Source organism: Coptis chinensis, chromosome 1, assembly GCF_015680905.1.
Source record: "Coptis chinensis isolate HL-2020 chromosome 1, ASM1568090v1, whole genome shotgun sequence".
Lineage (NCBI taxonomy): Eukaryota > Viridiplantae > Streptophyta > Magnoliopsida > Ranunculales > Ranunculaceae > Coptis > Coptis chinensis.
In genome coordinates this window covers 4796500-4818577 of record NC_141456.1, presented here as the reverse complement: position 1 = coordinate 4818577, position 22078 = coordinate 4796500, and the positions used below count along the sequence as shown (strand labels likewise).

Below are 22078 nucleotides of genomic sequence, written 5' to 3'. Positions count from 1 at the left end.
AGATCTGACTTCTTCGTAAAAGCTAAGTTGAAACTTTGTTCGAGTGTCGAGACCAACACTACAGACTATATATATGTATGCGTCTTTAATTATGAGTTATTCCTTTATACTTATCTGAACATATTTTTGGAGAAATTGTAACCAACATGAAATTCGACATATTCAAGCTCAATTTGCAATAACATATTGCGATATTTATTCTGTAGTTGTCTCTTCACAAACTGGACACGGATGATCAACTGAAGTCATTTGCATGTAGCAACCAGGACTTTCCTTGGAGGAAGGGAAGGCCTCCTTCCATGGAGCAAGGCCAAGTTATCAAAGAAGAGCACATCGCCTTTCTCCCATTTAAACTGGATGCTTTCCTCTTCAATGATCTGTTCACACCTTTTCACCACATTATTGGGTATTTCAGTGCCGTCAGCCATGGCCGCAGAGCTATATTCCTTCCCATGCATACCAACTACCGTATTAAACCACATTCTCCTTCCATCTCTTTCGTCAAATACTTTCGTTAGAGATCTAGGGCCTAAGATAGTTTTAACTCCACCATTAGGTAACCATTCCAGGTCCATTCCTAGTGCTTTGATCCTGCCAATATACATTTGAATAGGTCATCATTAGTTCATGATATGGTTCTCTACATATATGATATATGTTTGATTTTTAATTGTATACCTCAATTACAAATATATGGTATACTAAATTACTAACACCATGCGAATGATACATGGGAAAATGGCTTAGAATCTTAAGAGTCAACTACCAAATTACCAATGTATATAGCAACATGGTCAGTGGTAGCGAATTGTAAGATAATGTACATCCAATTTGCTCAAAGACAAAATCCTTTTATTACCTCAGCTCGGCCTCTGCCTTGTCAGATGTTCCAAATGCATCTTCCCAACCTCTGCCTCTCATTGAAGATGTGTCGTTGTTACTTAATGCTGTAAATGTATACCTCAACCCCTTCTTTTCCATCTCCTCTACTGCATCTGGGAATTCCTCAAGCATCCTTTCTGTAACTCTGAAGCTCGGTACGAATGGTGTTTGTCCGCCTTCAGGTGGTGGCACCTCACAAAACAGTATGACTTTCTTTGGATGATCCTTAAACTGTTTGGAAATTAGTCACAAACAATGTTTACATCTTCATTAGTATATACATATTTTCGAGGTATAACAAGATACACTATCTTAGTTAATTAGATGTCATTAAACGGATGGTCAAGATGGTGAACTTGCAAAAACAACAGTGAACAACCTATATTGACCTTCGATCCATTGGAATCATTAACCAAATTCTGTACTAGTATAATATCGCAATTAATCAGTAAGTCAGTTTATATCATGGAGTTTATTGGTTTGTCATAATTTACCACTGATCAATAACTCATAATCATTAAGAAGCGAATCATCAGTATCTCGCAACTCATCCTAATTAGTTTGAGTAATATGGAGTATCGACAACAAGACGTCCATCACTTACCAGAACCATTTCGTGATGGTAGTATATGAACTCTGATAAAGGGCCTTCATTAGCTGTCCAAATCCTCTTATAGATGTGTGTTCGAGGTGCTGGACCTACATATCGAATATCGTCCCACCCAAAAGCTTCAACAATATCATTGAACTCCTCTGCATTCTTCACATTGAACCCTCTGAGAAGAATTGCACTGTTCTTTATGAGCATTTGCTCAAACCATTCCCTTTTCTTTTCAAGAATCATCAAGAGATTATCTATGTTACCAAGCTCAGGTTCATTTGGTTGCAACACTAAAGGCATGGTTTCACCATGAACTATCTTTTGTCCCTCACATGTGCCTACCTTGAAGTCTTTACGTGTAAACTCCATGGCTAGCTTGTTGGTTGGTTGATTCTGTTGATCTATAGGCAGCAGGCCTATAAATAGTCCAACTCTCGCATTGCATTATTTTTCTTTTTCCACCGGAGTTTACAAGGGAATCACAATAAGTTTACAATTAGCTTTGGAATTAAAGATTCTTGTTCGGCATTTTATGGTTGACAGCAAAGGGAAATACAACAATAGGCATATAGACTGTGGTTTGTCAATGATCTCATCATATTAAAAGTGGATTATTAAGCCAACCGATACCCGTATATTGTCGATGTGCATTGTTAATTGAATTAGGTATGAAACTAATCAGCTCAAAAGATATTTAATTATTATATTTGAAAACTAATCACTTCGCAATAAACTCCTATTTCCCCTCATTTGCTTATATTGGTTATGTCAGCTATGAGACACATGGATTAATTGAGCAATGAGCAGCATAGAAAATTACGGAGTATATATAATTATATACAAATATTCCAAAGACAACACCGCCCATTGTAATGTCATTGTTGTTATGTCTATCTACAACGTTGTTTTTCATACAAAATTGCCAAAACAGACATCAGAACCAACGTTAACAAAACCAAACACGTACAAAAGTCCAGTGTCAAATACAGGAAATACCTCATGATTATAATTTTAACATCATCATGAATTTGCAGTGTATGTATATAAGTTCTCTCCATCAACCAATAGGGTGGCATTGTGCAGAGTTGTTGGTGTATATGCTTTCACTAAAACCAGTGGCAACCAAGGCCCAAAATTTCGATATCGTTTAATATATCGGTGTACCCAAAAACCGAGATATATCGGATATATCGGATATTTTGATGAATCAAAGTTTCTAAAATATCGGATATCTCACCGATATATCACCGGATATCTCGCCGATATATCTCGGATATATCGGATATTTGGAAATTTCAATATTAAATTATTAAAAATTGGTCAAAAAGTCAACCGATATATATCGATTATATCGAAATAATTATAGTGATATAAACTTTCATATCGGAAATTCGATATATCTAAAAAAGGGTTTAATATTTGGATATATCGGGAAATATTTTCGGTGTACCAATTTATCGAGATAATCGGCGAGATATCGGATATCTCGGCGATATTTTGGGCCATGGTGGCAACATAAAATATTGTGGCGAGTTTGACCGCGAGTTTGACTAGGAAATATAGATTTTTATGACCAAAAAAATTGTGTGTTCCTAATTTCCTATAGTTTATATTATGTCACAACATATTTGTACTGTTTTTGTAGAAATGTATCTCCATAAAAGCTAAACTAATAAACAACATTCCAATAAACCAAATTTTTTTACTTTTCTTTTTGGTCTTACAAAATTATTATTTATCATTTATTTTGACTTCAAAACCATTAAAAATTGACAAATGTGTTTTTGAATGTTTTCAGAGCGCAACCTAAAAAAAACAAATAACAAAAAATACAAATTCAGAAAGGACTTGCGACTCAGCTTTGTTTCACGTTTGTCCTACTTATTTATAAAACTCATTATTATTATCAATAAAATTTCTATTTAAAAAAAAACAAAACAAGGTAATTTTTTTTGTCAATGTTAATATTTTATAAGTCTATATAACAATTATAACATTATAGAAAATTAACAATTTGTTGAATTGTTATAGACTTATTGACTAGTATCAATTAATATAGCTTAAGTGTTTAAGTAGTTAACTTCATCAGTCCATATTAAATTCTTAATAGTAAACGCATTTTAGTTTTGTGAAATGAAATAAATACATAATTTTATTGATCTTTATTATTTAGATCTTTTGACAAAAAAAAAAAAATAAAAAATTGCATACGGTTTTTTTTTTTTTTTTTTTTTTTGGGTGTACACATAATTTTTGGTTAGTGAGGGCTATACTAGTTAACATGTCAATGGACGTTTGATAAATAGCTTATTTTGTTTCTAAAAATGTAATTGGGCTGGGAAGTGAAAGCACCATTGTGTATGAGGGGGAGTTTGATGCCCGCCCCGTTGTGGTTAAGAGATTTGTGTGGGCTTATTGTGATCTGGCTAAAGAGAAGCTGAATCTTTTTATTTATGAATCTCATGCAAATACAGTCCAATTATTTGTAATCGAGAAGGATGAAGATTTTGTTTTTATTGCATTGGAACGTTGTACTTGCAGCTTGTACGATTATTTGATTCAAATATGCTCAAGAAATGAATGCAACAATCAATTAGATTCTGTGAAGGAGATTCTCACGGATATTGAATTGTGGAAACCAAATGGTCAGGCATCAACCGAATTATTGAAAATGATGAGGTTAGTTACTAGTACTTGTAGAGATGAGGGTGACTTTTAGAAACATATTTATAGACACCATTGTTTTTTATTTTTTGTTCGTGTTCTTATTAAGATCAATATTAATTTCTTGTTCTTGGATATCTCTTGAACTACCTTATTATAAATTTTATAAGATGTTAAACACATCTTTAATTCGATCAAATAAATTTTTTTGCAAAAGTTTAATCAATTCCGACGTTAGATTTTAAAAATTATAGCACACTTTCTAGTGATTTTGAAATCTTAATAAGAATCACCAAGAGAATAATTTTGTGGACATATAATTATTTGATGTCCACAAAATCTTAATAAGAATCGCCAAAAAAATTGTTTATCTACCCAAAAAATTGTTTATCTTGCCCACAAAGTGTTTGGACTAATGAGACGTTGTTGTTTGTGGACAAGTCTGTCTACAAATTTGCTCTCCATCGCCAATACTCAATATAACAAGATATTGTGATCGATAATTGTTTATCTACCCAAAAAAATTGTTTATCTGGCCCACAAAGTGTTTGAACTAATGAGAAGTTGCTGTTTGTGGACAAGTCTGTCCACAAATTCGCTCTCAATCGCCAATACTCAATATAACAAGATATTGCGATCGATCAATGAGAGCATCACAATACTTTGTCACATCAAAAACAAAATAGTGCAAAAGTGATAGAGACACTGTCGCACAATTTTGTTTTGACTTTTCAACGTTATGCGGGATGTTTCACATTGTTAGACAAGTATGCGAACCATGTTACGCATCGGTTTTTTTTTCAAATCTTTAAACTTGTCGCTCTAACATCTTTAAAAAACAATATAAAAACATGAGGGGTTGATTATAATTTTAGTGACGTGAAGGAGGTTTTTTAAATTATTTTAAATAATATGAAAACTAATTCTAATTTTAGTGAGGTGAGAGAGTTTTTTGTAAATTATTTAAAATGGAGAGAACTTATTATAATAATTGAGGGATAATTGAGGGTGTTTCTAAATTGTAAAATACGATATATTAGAAATAGCCTATTCAAGTACCTGATAACCCGGGTATCATATCAGAATAAATTTGTGGACAAGCAACTGTTTGCTGTCCACAAGGCCTCATCTTTTATATTGGTGGAGTGGCTGCCCAAAAAAACTATACTATTGCCCGAAAAAACTGTTAAACTGACCGAAAAAACTGTTAACCAATAGAATTTTACTGTTTGTAAATTCGGACTCGTATCATATAGTGTACTGTGGAGATTTTACACCCCTTTCATTTTCAATTTTCCAAGAGAAAAATATCATGAAATTTTGACACGTGAATGTTGAGACAGGATATGCTATGCCAATATAGAAAATTGGAAATAATGCGATATTAGTTGGCATTTTGTTCTATGCAGTATGCATGGAGCATGTGTGTTTAACCAAAAAATTATGTCCTTACGAAATGTTAGGATCCAAGAATAAATAATCGTTGTCGGATTTTAAAAATACCTTAAAAAAATTATAATAAATAAGTAAATATTTATACACGTACACAAGGGTTGTGCTCGAATTTGGTAAATTTAACTAAAACTGTAAATGAATAATAAGTGTTTTGAAATGGAAGCAAAGTTTCGATGAATTTTCATACATTTTGATACCATTTTGGTGATGGAAAACACATACCCGTTTCTTAATTCATAACCTGTTATATAAGTCATTTTAATGGAAAAGATTAATTCCAAATGTGCAGTTTGCACAAGCACAGCCTAAATTGCTATTGTTTGTTAAGCCCACAATTAGAAGGAAAAGATGACTGAGACATGCAAATTTTGCTTCCAAATATGTGCCATTTAACATGGTGGGCAAGTCACTGAAAACGAGTATTCCCTTGGGAGGACACGGGAGGCTTTCATTCCAACTAACCAAAGGGAGTTTTGAACAAACAGAGAAAATGACATCCTACCCCCATGATTCCACAAATAAAATCTTCGATATTTCAGGATTTTGAACTATATTGATGCCTATGTCTGCATTTTACATACCCTTTGAACAGAATCCTGAAGGAAGTAAGGGCTCCTCCTATATTGACTAAATGTTTGTTTTTCCAATTCCTAGCTAGCTTTCGAATGGAAGTAGCAACGAATCTTTCCAAAGCCCATGATTAAGATATGATTTTTAGTTTAAGGTTTAGTTTTCGCTGCAAGGGGAAAAGGAACTAGTCTAATCACAATTTTGTGCCGTGATACCAAGCAAAATCCTAACCGTCCTAACCAAATATATCTTGGAAATATTTGCGAACTAACTTTGTGGGGGCACTGGGGCACAAATAATATTGTGAGTGAACTTCCAAAGAGGAGTATATGTCGTGCAATTTGCAGCAAAACTTCTGAACTATATATGGAGTTTATGGACATATGGCCATATGGGGCATGGGCTACACTCTACATGCGAAATGGACTCAGTAGACTTTCTCTGACTTTCAACCTAATCTCATTTTTTATTTGAAATTGTCCCAACTTTTTCTGATAAAGGGGCCTGTTTATATCCAAACTAGTTTTATTCATAATAATTATTTTTATATCCACTAGTGTCAATCACATCACCTTCAACGGCTTCAAGTACTATAATCAATGCATTAGAAGGTGATGTTAATGAAGATATCAATTATTATCTCAAAGTGAGATACGTAAACCAATTTTGTTTCTAGAGTGTTATTCGTATGCTCCAGAAAACAGGCCAACTCCTTGCCTCTTTTTTATTGTAGTTGTTGATATACAGATGATATGGATTGAAAACCAGTACCAATATCTTGATTAGCCTTGTATGCCTGTATCTGTATGAGATGAAATGTAACTAGGAGTCCAAGCCCCAAAGTATGCCTTGTTTGGAAACGCACCCACCACTTCTGGGAGCACACAATGGTCTTCACTACATATGCTTGCTTACGAAAAACAAGCCTTAAAGTCTTCTTCCCAAGATAGGTAGATTCTTGCTAACCTCAAAAACCCAAAAACAACAAAGAACATAGAAGAAAGTGAGGGAGAACAAGGAAGAGAGAGAGAGAAAAAAAATGGTTAGCTTTTCTTGTCAAAGTCGAAGCCCCTAGTTGACAATGGAGATGACAAGAAAAATACTAGTGGTAGTGGAGGAAGTTGAGGTAGCTAGAACTGCTCTACAGTGGGCACTTCACAACTTACTTCGTTTCGGTGATTTAATCATACTTCTTCATGTATTCCCATCAACAAGATCAAGAAACAAAAACAAGCAAAGATCACTTAGATTGAAAGGTTTTCAATTAGCTCTCTCTTTTAAAGATATCTGTGACCAAGTCCCTGATGTAAGTACCCGGCCCCTTCATCATAACATATTTATAAATGCTACATGGTTTGATAAATTTTTGCTTTTATTATATGGGGATCATGTGGTATATATAGGCTAAAGTGGAGATTGTTGTTAGAGAAGGTGATCAAGATGGTAGAACTATTGCGTCTACGATTAGTGAGGTTAGCGCATCTGATTTGGTTTTAGGTCTCCATGATCGAAGTTTTTTACATAGGTAAGTCAATTTGAATTTTGCCAATTGTGTATACAAATGTGTTCTGAGTTTCATTTTTGAGTTTGTTAAATAAATCATCACTAATTAGGACGTTTTAATATTTGATTTAGTATGTTCCTGTTTTTTTTACATGATTACAATTTCTATTGATTCGTGACCAAAGCCTTTTAATGCTTCAACAGAGAGCTGGGCATTATTTGTTCTTATTGAATGTGATGTGAAACCTATATATTACTAATGTGCACAACTGCACATGCATGTCACTAATGGTTAGACCCATTAATTTAGGATCTTCACAAAGAAAATATGCATTTGTTAATTTTAATTTACGAGAGAATTACCACATTATTGGTTCTTATTGAATGTGATGTGAAACCTGTATATTACTGATGTGCACAACTGCACATGCATGTCACTAATGGTTAGACCCATTAATATAGGATCTTCACAAAGAAAATATGCATTTGTTAATTCTAATTTACGAGAGAATTACTAATAACAAATCGTTTATGGAACTAGACTTTTATTTTTATTTATCAATTTATTCTTTATAAAAGCAAACACCATTTCTGTTTTGTTCCCAAATTAAATTGATCAGAATATGTGCATTTTAATAGAATGCTACATCTGTGAACTGCTATAGCCTATAGCATAATATATGATATCTGAGAGCAGTATTTTTAGTTTTGTCCAGGATGGCCATGACCCACGGTAGTATTAGAGACAGCCTGAATTGCAGAGTTCTTGCCATTAAGCAGCCCACGACGAAAGGTGGAGACAGTTCTCCCAGTTTGGATTTTTCACTGATCGAGATAGCTAGATTAAGGTATGATTACGTTTCAATTTCAAGTACCTATGATGGCTGTCAATGACGAGTCCGGTTTTCCTATCACAATTTTTGGCCTTCCCAGCTGTCCATCCAAATATCCAATAGGAGAAGAGCAATTATTGACTCTAGAAAATTAATTTTTCTTAATAATTTCTTAAAATAACGAAAACTTAGCATGTTGGTACTGGTACTAAAATTAATAGAGAACACCTTAATAGAAAACAACTAAAATAACGAATAACACGCCAATAACCAATTAAATCACTTATTAAATTTATAATATCCCCATGACGAATCGATGTGTAAGTTCTTCCTTTTTAGGTTGATGGGGCATAATTTCTCCCTTATTAGTGAAGAACACGAAATTTAATTGGGAATTTTTCTTTATATTCTGGAACTCTCAAATAGAAGAATAGGCTAAGTATTTATTTGAAGATGTTCCTAAAAAAAATTTAATTGCAAACGAGTCCCTAATTAGGCTGGATACTGGATAGCTGGGACACAAAAAATTGTGACAGCAAAACAGGACTTGTCAATGACTGTCATTTGATAATTTTTCATAGACAAAGCCCAAAAGGTTAAGCATCCCTCCCCACGTCCATATTTGAAATTCATTTATCCTGATTATGAAAAATGAACACTGGATCTACGATAAGGAGGTGCCTGCAAAATTTTTAAGGGCTGTGTCGGTGTGTCACAATGGTCAATGGTTGAGTCATCTGTGCAACCTTCCAATATATATGCTTCTATAAAAACTTAGAGGTAAGTTTTAGTACACTAAGTCACTATCATTAGCTCACAAGGCCATCCTTGTTGAATCGGCGTTCTAGGTTCTATTGAAGCGTTCAAATTAATCAAAATATTGAGATTATTATCTGGAATGTTCTTAATCAAATTCTTCCAGCTGTTGTTTTCTGATAATACATTTTCCCCCTTGTGGTGCAGTGTTCCTCGTATCCCTAAACAAAAAATTCCTTACCAAATTTTGCCAAGTCCATTCGCCATCATATGGAGATCAAAGAGGAGAAGAAAAAAGACTCGTCATTAAAGGAAGCTCTCGTCCATTGGATCTTGCAGGGCACAGTATAAAATCGAAATTTGAGACAAGATCAACTCTATTCACATTTTAAATCTCTTGGGCCTTGGGTTAACCCGTTGTAGGGTGTACACATGAGCTAAGAAAAAAAAAACATTATGACCAAACAAAGGAAATTGGTGTTCACATCAGAGGGCCGTTGGTGCGTACAAAATTTGTATATAATTTCAGCCCATGTCATTACCTCTCTTCATACGTAAAGATTGAGATTACTTTTTGTGTCTTCAGTTTTTTATACCCAAGGTGTCCTCAACACGACAACACCTTTCTGTTTGCTGCTGTCTTTCTGTCATTTAGTAGGTGAAATTTGTTGACAATGACATGGTGAAGATATACAAAGTTTCTGTATCTTTTTGGTGAATTTGGATGTACGGTTACTCAGTATATAACATATGGTTCAAAAAGCTTTTATCAAGTTCAATATTCATAATTTGGCCACTCTATACTGCTATTTAGGTTTCGCATCCGTTTGCACTTTGCACAAGAAAAATTGAAGAATTAATCAATAGTTAGATCAAGATCTTAAATGTAAAATTTTAAAACTCATATAACAATTTGGACACATTAGGCGTACAAAAACCTAATAACTGAATACTGATTAAATCTAAATCTGCAGTAGTATTTGAATTTTGGAGGCACCAAAACCTAAAGAGATCCGCCTCACTAATTCTCAAGACAAAAAAGTGTATGCAACTCAGAAAATGAACTAAGTGGCATGAACTTGTTGGGTGTGTAAAGGTGTGATTTAGCTTTCCCTTACAAACAGTCGATGGGAGACTGGAATAGGTTTTTGGATGGACCGAGTTCGTCTTGAGAGCGAACTGCCTACGTATCTTACTCTAGGTTCTTGTGGGGAGAGTAGAATCAGGTCTGGCATAGTTTATAGGAGAGGTATTTATAGATATCGAGAGTGTATCATTGCCCACCACATGTAAAGGATATCCCAAACGAGGGGTGGAGATCAGGGTAACATGTGAGAACTGTTCTCATAGGTCTGCTGTAATGATGTGGAGTGTCAGTCGTACAAGTAGCTGCGGCCGTGACCCGGCCGCGGCCAAGATATGTGCAAGTACACCTTTAGTCATGATTGCTTCTGGAAGGGGTATATGAGTCACTTTCCTAGCGTAGTTCGTGTGATACTACGACCTGTTAGTATCGTTCTATTAGCTCATGGATGCGACCTGGATCCACAGTCGATGTGTCATTTCCACCATGTTATCGCGGCGTCTTTGGATAGAGAATATCACTCCCCACACGGCCCCTCTCAGTAGGTTGTGAAAACGACCTGTTGAGAGAGATCTGTCGCGCGCGTGGAGCATGCTAGAGGTGGAAATTTCCAACGATCTGTGAGGAGCGGCTCGTGTTTACCATGTGAGCTGGTGGGTGCAAACGTTTGTCGCGTGTTCAGCACGTGACAAGATCTGGCGATTGGCGAGAAAACGCGTGCGCCAGATTTTTCGGGATGTGAAAAGATTGGGCCGGTTGGTTGGAAGTAGGTAGGCAGACTAGGTGGGGTGTAATCATGATGCCTTGGAAGCTGGGGGGAGGTTGTTCAAAAAATATCGGCTCTTTTGAAACTTCATTTGGTCGCCGATGCGGTAGACACTACTTCATTACCGTCATCATCCGGGTTAGTTCTACGCCATTGTTGAACCTCGCTTCTTGTTTCGTGCTTAGCCCTCGTTCTAGAGTTGTTAGGATACCCCGTTAGTTACTTAGTAGCTAGACTGTTAGGGTTAGAAGAAAAATGTCGACTCGATGACACTTTCGATCTAATGAGGTCCGTGAAGTTTCTCTTGGTTTGGGATGATGAAGATGATGAGAAAGATGAGTGCATTATTGTGGGGTGGTTGAGGGTGATGATGAAGATGAGGCGGTCGAGAGGGCTAGTAGTGAGGGAGATGCGGCTCGATCTGCGTCAGTAGCTCTTTGTTAGCACTTCAGTCGTTTGTGATAGGTCGTCTTCGAAGCGGCCGCCCTAGGTATCGTGGACGGACATGCTTTGAGGCGTTCCCATATCGAGAAAAATATGGGATAACCGTGGCGGTCCGGAGATCCATGAGCCTGACCAGAACGCTCTGGTTTATAGCGATAGGTACACCCCACCAAATCATGGGGTGATCATCTATGAGGGTAGCCGAGGAGCGCCCATGGCGATACCGATTCTCCAAGCCGGTTTGTGAGTTCTGAAATTTGTGGCAAGGCGCTGCTCGGGTTTGTGGGTAACACGTGGCGATTGTTCAAGGTTTTTGACCTATTGAACGCCAGCGGTGAGTACCGAATAGAGGTCACTGATGTTATCGAGCACTACCTCGTAAAGCGATCTAGGTCGCTGAACTTTAGCTTGCAAATTCGAGCTTGTTGTCGGCGTTACGGATGGTAAAAGTAACGAGTCATAGATTAAACGACCCGCTGCTCCTTGTAGGAAGCTACTGTGCTAGCGGGTTCAGTGTGGACAATAAAATATGCGACTTTACTGGTGGGTACCAGTGCGTTATCTGATGATATCAAATTTGCTTTGGTTGAACTTATACTAAAACTGTTGTCTTGTTGTCTATGCAGATATCCACTTGGAAAGGGGTCCGGACAGTGTCGAGAAGTTCGCTAGGTCGACGCCGCGGTGAGAAACAAGCAAAACTACTGGGAAGTTGCCCATTTCTTTGAAGAGCGTGGAGGACCCGCAATTAGGGAGAAAAGGCAAGTGCAAAAAGCCGAGCTTCGGGGGTAAGGTGGCGGGGAAGGCGTCGAAGAAACCCGTGATGGAGAAGCGTGGGAGTGATCCGGGTTACGAGGGAAGACATGCATCGAGGTCGTCGGGGGGGTGAAGCGGTGGAGGAGTCTTTGGGGCCTCTGGAGTGGAGGTGGGGAAGGGTCGAGAGGACGCTCCATTCGATGTGGATGACGTTCTCTTCGAATTCCCGGAGTCTCGACCTGCGAAGGTTGCGAGGGTGGCTGAGAGCGCCCTGGGTGGTGAAATTCGAACTCGGGGAAGGGCGGCTCGCAACTTCGAGAGGCGAGAGACCGATGCCGACCGGCGTCCTAGGTGAGGACGCCCGGAGGTCGTTCAACCCAGGGTTGTTGGAGATCCCTCTGGCAAGATGAAGGGAAAGGTTGGTGCGATAGAGGCGGTAAAAGGGGGCACTCGATCTTGGAAAAGACGAAAATTTGGGCTAAACCGGTGATGTACATAGACGAGGTGGATCGGGGAAGAAGCGCTATGTGAGGAGGTCGGATGCAGCTACAAGTCCGCACCCATAGCCGCTTGTTCTTTGGAAGGTATGACCACGAGCGGTGATAGGAAGGACTTAGATGCCAAAGAGCCGGAGTCGAATATGAGGGGATGGATAAGGCGATGTGTCTGGTAAGTCACCTTCGCGCTCAACTTGACTGTGTTATCGCGTTACATGCTGTTGTTTGATAATAATGTGATATGTCAGGCGAAGTTGTCGCATGATTGATCATTTGGATATCGAAGTCGAAGACGGCCAGCAGATCGGCCGACTGGAGAAGACGGAGGTTGAGACGCTGAGGGACGAGCTGTCGAATCTGCGAGCTGTGCAACAGGCTGAGAAGACAGAACTGGATGCGTTGAGGGACGAGCTGTCGAATCTGCCCTGACTCTGGAGAAGACCGCTAATAAAACATAAAAATGATAGTTTACCTACGAAATGAACGATAAAACTCAAAACGTAAGTAAACTAAAACTTAATACGTGCCTATATTTATCAAAGATTTCTACTCTCAATCCTATGAGATATAGTGGAGTAGATGATTCGTTCCACTCCTAGTCCTTGCGCATGCTGTGTTTTCTAGTCTAATTACTCTACTCTAAGTCTATTGAGAGATTTACGAAATGACAGCTAGACTATGATGCAACTACCCACAAGATGCAACTAGTCGACTATTAGAACAACTATGAGAATGCTACATCGATTCTATGATAAGGAGTTGAGGGGGATTGATTACACCTTAACTTGACTTAAACCTACTAACGATTTAATCGTCGTAATCCGAATGAATCGCCAGCAGAAACAATGCAGTTACTCCTAATCCTAATTACACATGACATTTCTACCAATTCATAACTAGCATGTGAGCGATTACACCCATTCTCATGGTGAACTAATCATTTCTAGAGTGGAAAGGAAATTACGGCGACTCTACGATAATCGGGATCAAGCTTTCATCAAGGCTTCTCAACCCCTCAAATGGAGGTTTAGCCGGAGAATCATCACGCTTATCATTCCCAATGGAATTCAAACAAGACATGATATAAAGATTTGAACTTTACTTGTTTAAACTCAATTCAAAACTACTCATGCAATAATTGAATTAAACTAATACTGACAAATAATTGAATCTACGAATTGAAACTAAACAATCAATGGAAATGAAACTAGATTATGGAGAACAATATTTTATTAATCTAATGAATAATAAAACAATGATTCAAATACTAAATTAATAATCTAACTAATATAGGTCTAGCTATCTACGTAATAAGGGAATTTAGATCTAAACAATTGTAAATGACAAGAATCGAAATTGACAAACTAGTTATTTTATTTATCAAAATAATTAAGAACAATGATTCTAAGAGTTTAATCTAAAACAAGAATTGAATTTAAACTAAACTTAATTTAATTAATGAAAACTAGATCTAGAATTATCTATTGTTTTAGGTCTAACTAGCTACCATTAACAAAGAGCTAAGCTTTGGTTTTTATATGTTCAGATCCAAAAATCATGCATGGGCTTGGATCTATGTTTTGGGCCAGAGAATCAGGCCCAAAACCCAATTCTTCGATCAAAAAAGGCCTCTTCAGCTGCAGTTGGCTTCAACAGACTTTTCGTCCACTTCTGCTCCTCTGATTGGATCAAGGCTTAGACCATTGGAAAGCTCTTTCCGAGGCGGTCGTTTTGACATAAGGTAGGCCCCATTTCGAGGTCGGAGTCCAAAGATACGCCTTAAGTTCTGGCGACTTTGTGTACTATTTTCTGCGTCGACTTTTCGACTTTTGGGCCGGGCTTTAGAAAGGCTTTGTCTTCTTGAATCTTGGCCTTTAATCACGGAACTCTTTAATAACCGACCTTTGCTCCTTTATCTCGCTAAAGTGGCACATTTATGCACATAATGGACTTTGAAGCCTGAAATGCATAAAACACGTGTCGGTGTTAACTCTTAATTATTACTCACATAATTGGTCTAAAAGTATGACTGTTACAGGATTAAAACTACAGTTTTGGGCTCTTATCAACCGCTGCAGTGAATGAGTCGATCGAGCTGAAGCATGAGGTAGAGGCGTTGAGGGGCCAGCTAGTCGCGGCGAACACCTATGCTGAACGATGTAAGACTTCCACCCTATAAGCGAAAGAGGCTTATCTCACCATCCGTGCTGAGGTGGAGGAACTGGAGAAAAAGCTGGACGACCTGCAAGAGGAGCGGGAACGCCGAACTTCGGGAGAACTTCGGGCGTGAATCGCCCGAAGATCTTCGCACTTGTTTCTACTGATCGTGCCTTCTCCCCTTACTGGTGTGGTGAGTGAGCAACTTCAGGGGTCTGGCGAGCTCAACATGGCTATTGTTGAGGCAGTTGTGGCGTCTTCTGGTGATCTGAACTTTGTCCCCATTTTGAATGTCGCTCTTGGAGAAGAGAAGATCTTGATGATATTGTCTAGGAAGTTTTGTTCTTAGTGTTTGTAATGGGCCTCTGGCCGTAAACAATAGAGTTGGTTTCCTGGGTTGACACGGGCGCTTTCGTTTTTACGCTTTTCCATTGACTATGATAACTAGTGACTAAGCGGCTTTGGATTTTTCTCGGTATTCTCGGCAGCATGGTTAGTCTGTGAACTGGGGCGTCCCTGATGTCGTCAGGTCGCTTCTTTTATGAATGTGAATCTTGTTGCTTCTGCTTTCTACACTTAGTCTTGTGTATGCTAAGAATGCTTGCATTTGTAAGCATATGTATCTTTATTCGCGATCTAAATGGTGCGGTAAATTTCGTCTCTATAAGGGACTTGTAGCGTTCAGATTCGCGCGCGAGGTAAAAGTGCGTGGCGTGGCATGGCGGAATGTGAATGTGGGCGGTCGGGGATATAAAATGATGGATGCAGTTAGGGGCGTTTGGTGTCTCGATGCCATAATGGTATGCCTTGGAAAGAGACGCGTTTCGTGGGTATAAATATGATCGGTCTTAGAGAAGCGGCGACATTTGCTTCTTCTTGTTCTTCTGCTGCGGCTTCTCTTCCCTCTTGCTTTTGTTTCGCGTTTCTTTGCCGTCTACTCAGGTACGTTTCTTTTTTCTTCTTTTAGATCACGAATGTAAAGGTTCGCGGCGCTCTAACCCGGCTTTTTTTGTTTTACGTGTTCGGCTTAAGCTTATGGCTCGGTGCTTTCCGTACGTCAGGGGAGAAGGGAGTGTAAGAGAGAGTTCCCCTCTGCTCATGGAGGAGATGGAGTTCCATCCTCATCTGCATGGGGACCGTGGCAAAAGGAAAGCTGTGGCGGCTGGGGGCAAGAAGAGCAAGCGATCCAAGGGATCAGGTCGCTCGACTGGCGGCATTGTGTTCAGGTCACCGCAGAGAGCGGAAGGCTCCCATCGGGCTGCTGATGGAAGCGACAACCTGGGACAAGGTCGTCACGTCGCTAGTGAGAGTTCGCTCCCTCGTGTCGGGGACGTGGGGAGCGAATTCTACTATATGGAGAGAACGGGGAAGAAGCGTGCTGTAAAACGTTCTGATTGCAGCTTCCACTCGGCACCCATAACGACTAGTCTGCTGAAGGGGATCGTGTTAGACGGGGACAAAGCTAAAGTCGAGGATGAAGATATGGAGACGTTGCTGGGGACCATGGATATGGCTAGTTGTTTGGTGAGTGTTTCTCTGTCAGCTTTGCCACTTTATTTCTTAAGTGATTTTGATTATGATTCTGTCCTTGTAGTTTCTGGCTGGGTATGATAAAATTTGAAGAACGGCCGCGGCAACGATGTTGATATCGACGTCAACTCCCCGAAGTCGAATTTTGGGATGCTTGCGAGCTGTACAGGGGGGCTGACGACAAAGAGGAATTTGGACGCCGATGACGCAATAAGCAAATCGCGTCTTCTTACGATGAGAACGCTTAAACCTGGTCGATGAATGGTCGAGTTTATTTGCAAATGGAAGTAGCGGAAGTCGAAGACGCTAAAGCGATGTCGGGGGGTTGCTCATAAAGCTCAAAGTCGTATACCACGGCTTGTAGCGAAAGTATGCCAAATTTGGGCCGAAGTATTGTCGCCTAAAAAGGCGCAGACGGGGCTCAAAGGGGACGGTATGTCGCGTTGTTTTCGCGCGAGGCACGTTCGCCGACCAAAGACCGCTCCTCGGGACAAACATGTGGTCGCGTGACTCCGTGATGGTGATTTCTCTTCTTGTCTTGGTAAGAAACTTGGTTCATCTTGTGGTGATTATGTCCGTTTCTTTGCCCTACGAGGGTTAAACATTAGAGCTGTGTTTTCAGGGCTTGCCTCGGCGGTTCGCCTTTGTTGATCTGAACGGGTGTCCACGAAAGTGGCAGTTCGTTAATTTTTCTCCCTTTGTTCACCGGTCTGATCTGGATTTTCTGGGTAAACCCAGCAGATCGGTGGGTTAGAACTGATTATCTGAAACTGGTTGTGTAGTTTCATGGTAAATGTATGCTTAATGTTATCTTTTGCTTGACTGTTTGTAGCTATTACTCTTTTTATTGGGCTTGTTTCTGGGATGTACTCTCGTACATCGTTATATTTGTGTAGTATTGCTCGGGAGAGCGATCTGGGAGATGTAAGTGTCCGATTAGTTTAGACTTAGGGGGTTCATGACTCTATAACTCGCGGAGTTGATCCTAGGGGTATAGGTCCTTAACTAGCAAGACTCGGAGAGGCTATGAGCCTATAAGCTCCTAAGAGCGTTCTGCTCGCTTGAGAGCGTGTGTAGCCCCTGAGGGCGTGCTGCTCCTGAGAGCGTTCTCGCTGAGTTGATCCTAGGAGTATAGGTCCTCAACTAGCGAGACTTCGGAGAAGGCTATGAGCTGTAAGTTCGAGGCGTTACGCTTCGGCGAGAGCGTGTGTAGCCCCGAGGGCGTTACGATCGGAAGGCGTTCTCTTTGAGTTGATCCTAGAATTATAGGTCCTCAATTTGGCGAGACTTCGAGAGGCTACGAGCTGTTGTAAGCTCTCGAGAGAGCGTTACGCTCACTTGAGGCGTGTGTAGCCCCCGAGGGTGTCTTTGCTCTGTGGCGTTCTCGCCCGAGTTGATCCTAGGAGTATAGGTCCTCAACTAGCGAGACTTCGGAGAGGCTATGTTTTGTTGTCCGTGCATATGTCGATGGTGGTGCGCGTCGAAAGTGGCGTGGCTTGGAGATGCGAGTAAATACCGTAGATTATAGTAACAATCTTGAGTATCTTACACTTGAATTTGTAGCAAATGGAAACCTAAATTACAAAACATTATGAAACTAATGGTAAAACTTCTTTAACAAGTACGTGTTCCAAGGCCGTGGCAGTAACTTCCCCTCCTGGGTTTTAATCCAGTACGTTCCATTGCCAACGACGCATTGCACTATGTAGGGGCCTTCCCATGTTGGTGCTAGTTTAGAATCATCTTGAGTTTTTTTCAAGACTAGATCACCAGGTTGAAAAGATCGAGGATGTACTCGTTTGTTGTAGGACCGCTTTAGGATCTGTTGGTAAGATGCTACTCTGATAGCTGCTAGGTCACGCCGTTCTTCCAACAGATCGACCTCCCGAGCTAGTACTGAGTCATTATGCCCTGATTCGACAAGTTCAGATCGAGTTGTCGTGATTGTCAGCTCGGTGGGGATGACAGCTTTTATGCCATAACATAAGGAGAATGGTGATTCGCCTGTGCTGGAACGAGCTGTGGTGCGGTGAGCCCATAGTATGTTCTCAAGCTGGTTTGGCCATTGGCTCTTGTTCTTTTCGATCTTTTTCTTTAAGTTCTCTAAAATGGCTTTATTGCTGGCCTCCACCTGTCCATTGCTTTGAGCGTACTGGGGAGTGGAGAATGCATGAACGATCTTCCACTTAGCTAGGAACTCTCTAACTATTTTGCCCTTGAACTGGGAACTGTTGTCCATCACTAGCGTGTGTGGTAAGCCAAATCTGGTGATGATATGAGTCCAAATGAAATTCCTGACATGTGACTCTTTGACGTGTGCCAACGGAACTACTTCGACCCACTTAGTGAAGTAATCTGTGGCGGCCAAGACAAAGCGGAAGCCGATGCTCTTCTGAGGGATGAATGGTCTCATAATGTCCATGGCCCACATGTGGAACGACCAAGGGCTCGCGATGTTGATCAGTTCGCGGGCTGGCTGAATGATGTTGTGCCCAAATGTTTGACATTTGACACACTTGAGGACATATGTTTTGGCATCGATCTACATATGGGGCCAGAAGTATCCTTGGGAGATCGCTTTATGGGCCAATGAGCGACCTCCAGTATGGTTTCCACACTCTCCTTCATGAATCTCAGCGAAAAATTAATCGACCTTGCTCGATCGACTGATGCATCTCAGATGAGGTCCCCGCCAGATTCGCGAAACAACCCGTCATTAACCAAACAATAGCTACGATTATGCAGTGCGGAATCTTCGGCCCGCACGCGCTCATCTAAGGAGTTTACCGTCTTTGGATGTATTGTATAATAGGTTGCATCCATGTTTGACTCATCGATCTCCGGAGAGTGGGCGCAGTCACCGATTGCTAAGACATGGTCCGCTTCGGTAAGGGTCGGTCGATCGACCACTTCAATGGTTAGTTGTCTAGGTGCACAGTTCGATTAATGCGAGTGGCTAGATGCGCTAAGCTATCTGCGTGACGGTTCTCGTCACGCAAAAAATGGTGTACTGTAGCTTTGTTGAAAGAAGGAAGTAAAGCAGTAACAACTTGAAGGTATTTGAAAAGGTTACCTTCGTTGGTAGTGTGGTTTTTTACGGTCTGGCGAACAACCAGTTGCGAGTCACTAAATATTTGGAACTCTTTTACACCGAGTTGGATTGCCGCACGTAACTCCATTATCAATGCCTCATACTCCGCTTCGTTATTGGAGGTTGCGAAGTCTATGCGAACTGCCTTTTCTATCATAGCTCCCTCGGGGATACTAAAACGATTCCGATACCACTGCCTCCTAGGTTACTGGAACCATCAATGTAGAGGGACCAGACTGTTTTTATGTTTGCTTTTGTGGGTGCGACCTCTGCTTCTGGCTCCCAATTGGGGTCGTCGACTGGAAAATCTACTAGGAAATCTGCAACGACCTGGCCCTTCTGTGACGTGCGGGGGACGAAGTCCATGTGGTGCTCACCCATCTCTTCGGCCCATATCGCCATCCTAGTAGTCTTATTCTCTTTGTGAAGGATCCGCTTCAATGGAAGGTCGCTAAGTACTCTGATTGGATGAGCTTGGAAGTAAGGTCTGAATTTTCTTACCGAGTATAATAAAGCAAGCACTGCTCTTTCAACGTGGGAATAATTCTTCTCGGCTGGAGTGAGCGTCTTACTTGTGAAGTAGATCGGCTTTTCTGAATTGCTTTCCTCTTTGAAGAGAATCAAACTGATGGCGAAATCTGATACTGCCAGATAGAGCCCCAGTGTTTCTCCGTCTGTTGGTTTGGCTAAGACGGGAGGCGTTATGAGGTATTCCTTGAGGGTGGAGAACGCTTGGTGACATTGATTGTTCTATGAGAACTGCTCGCCTTTTTTTAGGATCTGTAGGAACGGTCGGCACTTGTCTGACGCTCTCGATATGAATCGGTTGAGTATAGTGACCATGCCTGACAGTTTTTGTATCTGTTTCTTTGTTTGTGGGTCGGGCATGTCTAAGAACGCCCGAATTTGGTCTGGATTTGCTTCGATCCCTCGCTGTGAGACCTGATGTACCCTAAGAATTTTTCAGAGGACGCTCCAAAGAGGCATTTCTCTGGGTTCAGCTTCATTCCAGTTCGGCGTAATCTGGAGAACGCTTGCTCAAGGTGAGTGAGGTGGTCACCCGTTTTTTTGCTTTTGACGACCATGTCGTCTATGTAGACCTCCATGGTGTCACCTAACATGTCCTGGAACATATCAGTTACCAGTCGTTGATAAGTCGCCCGACGTTCTTTAGTCCGAACGGGAGAACGTTGTAGCAATAAATTCCTTGCTCCGTGATGAATGAGGTGTTCTCCTGATCTTCCTCAGCGAGTGGTATTTTGTTGTACCCACTGTATGCATCCATGAATGATAACAGCTCGTGCCCACAAGTCTGGTCGACTAGTCGGTCGATTCTAGGTAGTGGGAAGCTGTCTTTAGGTGTTTCTTGGTTGACGTTGGTGAAGTCGACGGCGCGGCGGATTTATCTGGATTCTTCTTCGGAATTGCCACGATGTTTGCTACCCAATCTGGGTAATCGACCTTCCGGATGAAACCGACTTGCTTGAGTTTATCGACCTCATCGTTCACTGCTTTTTGAAAACGTAATGACAATCGTCTAGGTCGTTGTCGGACTGGTTTGGCACCAGGGTTGACGTTTAACCTATGGCATGCAATGCTAGGATCTATACCAGGTACATCGATATACGACCAAGCGAACACATCTTTATTCATAGACAAAAAGTTTACAAGATGAGTTTTAAGTGTGGGGTCGAGGTTAGCCCCGACATAGACGAGTTTAGGGTCGTCTTACGTTTCCCTGATTCACTTAGCGCCTTTCTTGATTCGGTCTTGAGCCTTGTGCCGTTTTGAGTGCTCTCTGGAGGATTGCACTTTGTAGATGTTGTGCTGGTCTGGTGAGTGGCTGTAGTAGCTGTAGGAGCTGGAGCGTCTTCTGTGGTTACGACAACAGGGTCAGAAGTGACGTCTGTGGCCGTGACAACAGAAGCTGGAATGGTTTGTTTGCAGCGATCATCGGGTATGATGAACCTGGCGGGCGATCTCTTAGCTCTGTTTGCGCGGGATGCTCTCTAGTGGGGCGATATCTAGGATCTGTAATGCGGGGACACCTGCTGCCCTAGTGTAGCTCGGGGTCCGGGCTGGTAGGAGGAGGTTCTTGTTGGAGCCCCCAGCGTTTTGCTTTGGGACGTTGGTTCTGACCTCGACCACTAAGTCTTTGGCCATCGTATAGCTGTTGGGCTCGTTTCTGACGCTGATGGGAGATTCGGTGGTCTTGTTCGCTGCGATGATCTGGTTACATTGATAGGCCTCGAGCTGGTTGCTCCGAAACTCCATCATTCCTCTAGGGCCAGGAAAGCGGATCACGATGCAATGGAAGGCAATCGCGCGCATCGATGGATCCATCGTCGTCCTAAAATAGTGTTGTAGGGCGACTTGGTATCGAAGGACGCTAAAATGCGTGTTGAAGGCGACCTTGTCTTCGGGAGAGCCGATATCTGGGAGTATGATGTCTCCCATCGGGTCGACCTGGACCCATTGAATCCAAAGAG

The 22078-nt window shown here is 41.0% G+C and overlaps 2 protein-coding genes across 2 annotated transcripts; one reads left to right on the top strand and one right to left on the bottom strand.

Moving 5' to 3' along the window:
- Positions 1-46: 46 nt before the first annotated feature.
- On the bottom strand, positions 47-2091 carry LOC147521525 (clavaminate synthase-like protein At3g21360). The gene is made up of 3 exons (XM_086572115.1): positions 1487-2091; positions 860-1113; positions 47-591 (listed from the first exon to the last, which is right to left on the bottom strand). The coding sequence occupies exons 1-3, from the start codon at positions 1850-1852 to the stop codon at positions 246-248; spliced, it is 966 nt and encodes a 321-aa protein (XP_086428241.1). The 5' UTR covers positions 1853-2091; the 3' UTR covers positions 47-245.
- A 4769-nt stretch (positions 2092-6860) lies between these two features.
- LOC147521524 (uncharacterized) lies at positions 6861-10045 on the top strand. The gene is made up of 4 exons (XM_086571716.1): positions 6861-7478; positions 7576-7697; positions 8392-8523; positions 9472-10045. The coding sequence occupies exons 1-4, from the start codon at positions 7254-7256 to the stop codon at positions 9572-9574; spliced, it is 582 nt and encodes a 193-aa protein (XP_086427842.1). The 5' UTR covers positions 6861-7253; the 3' UTR covers positions 9575-10045.
- Positions 10046-22078: the final 12033 nt, after the last annotated feature.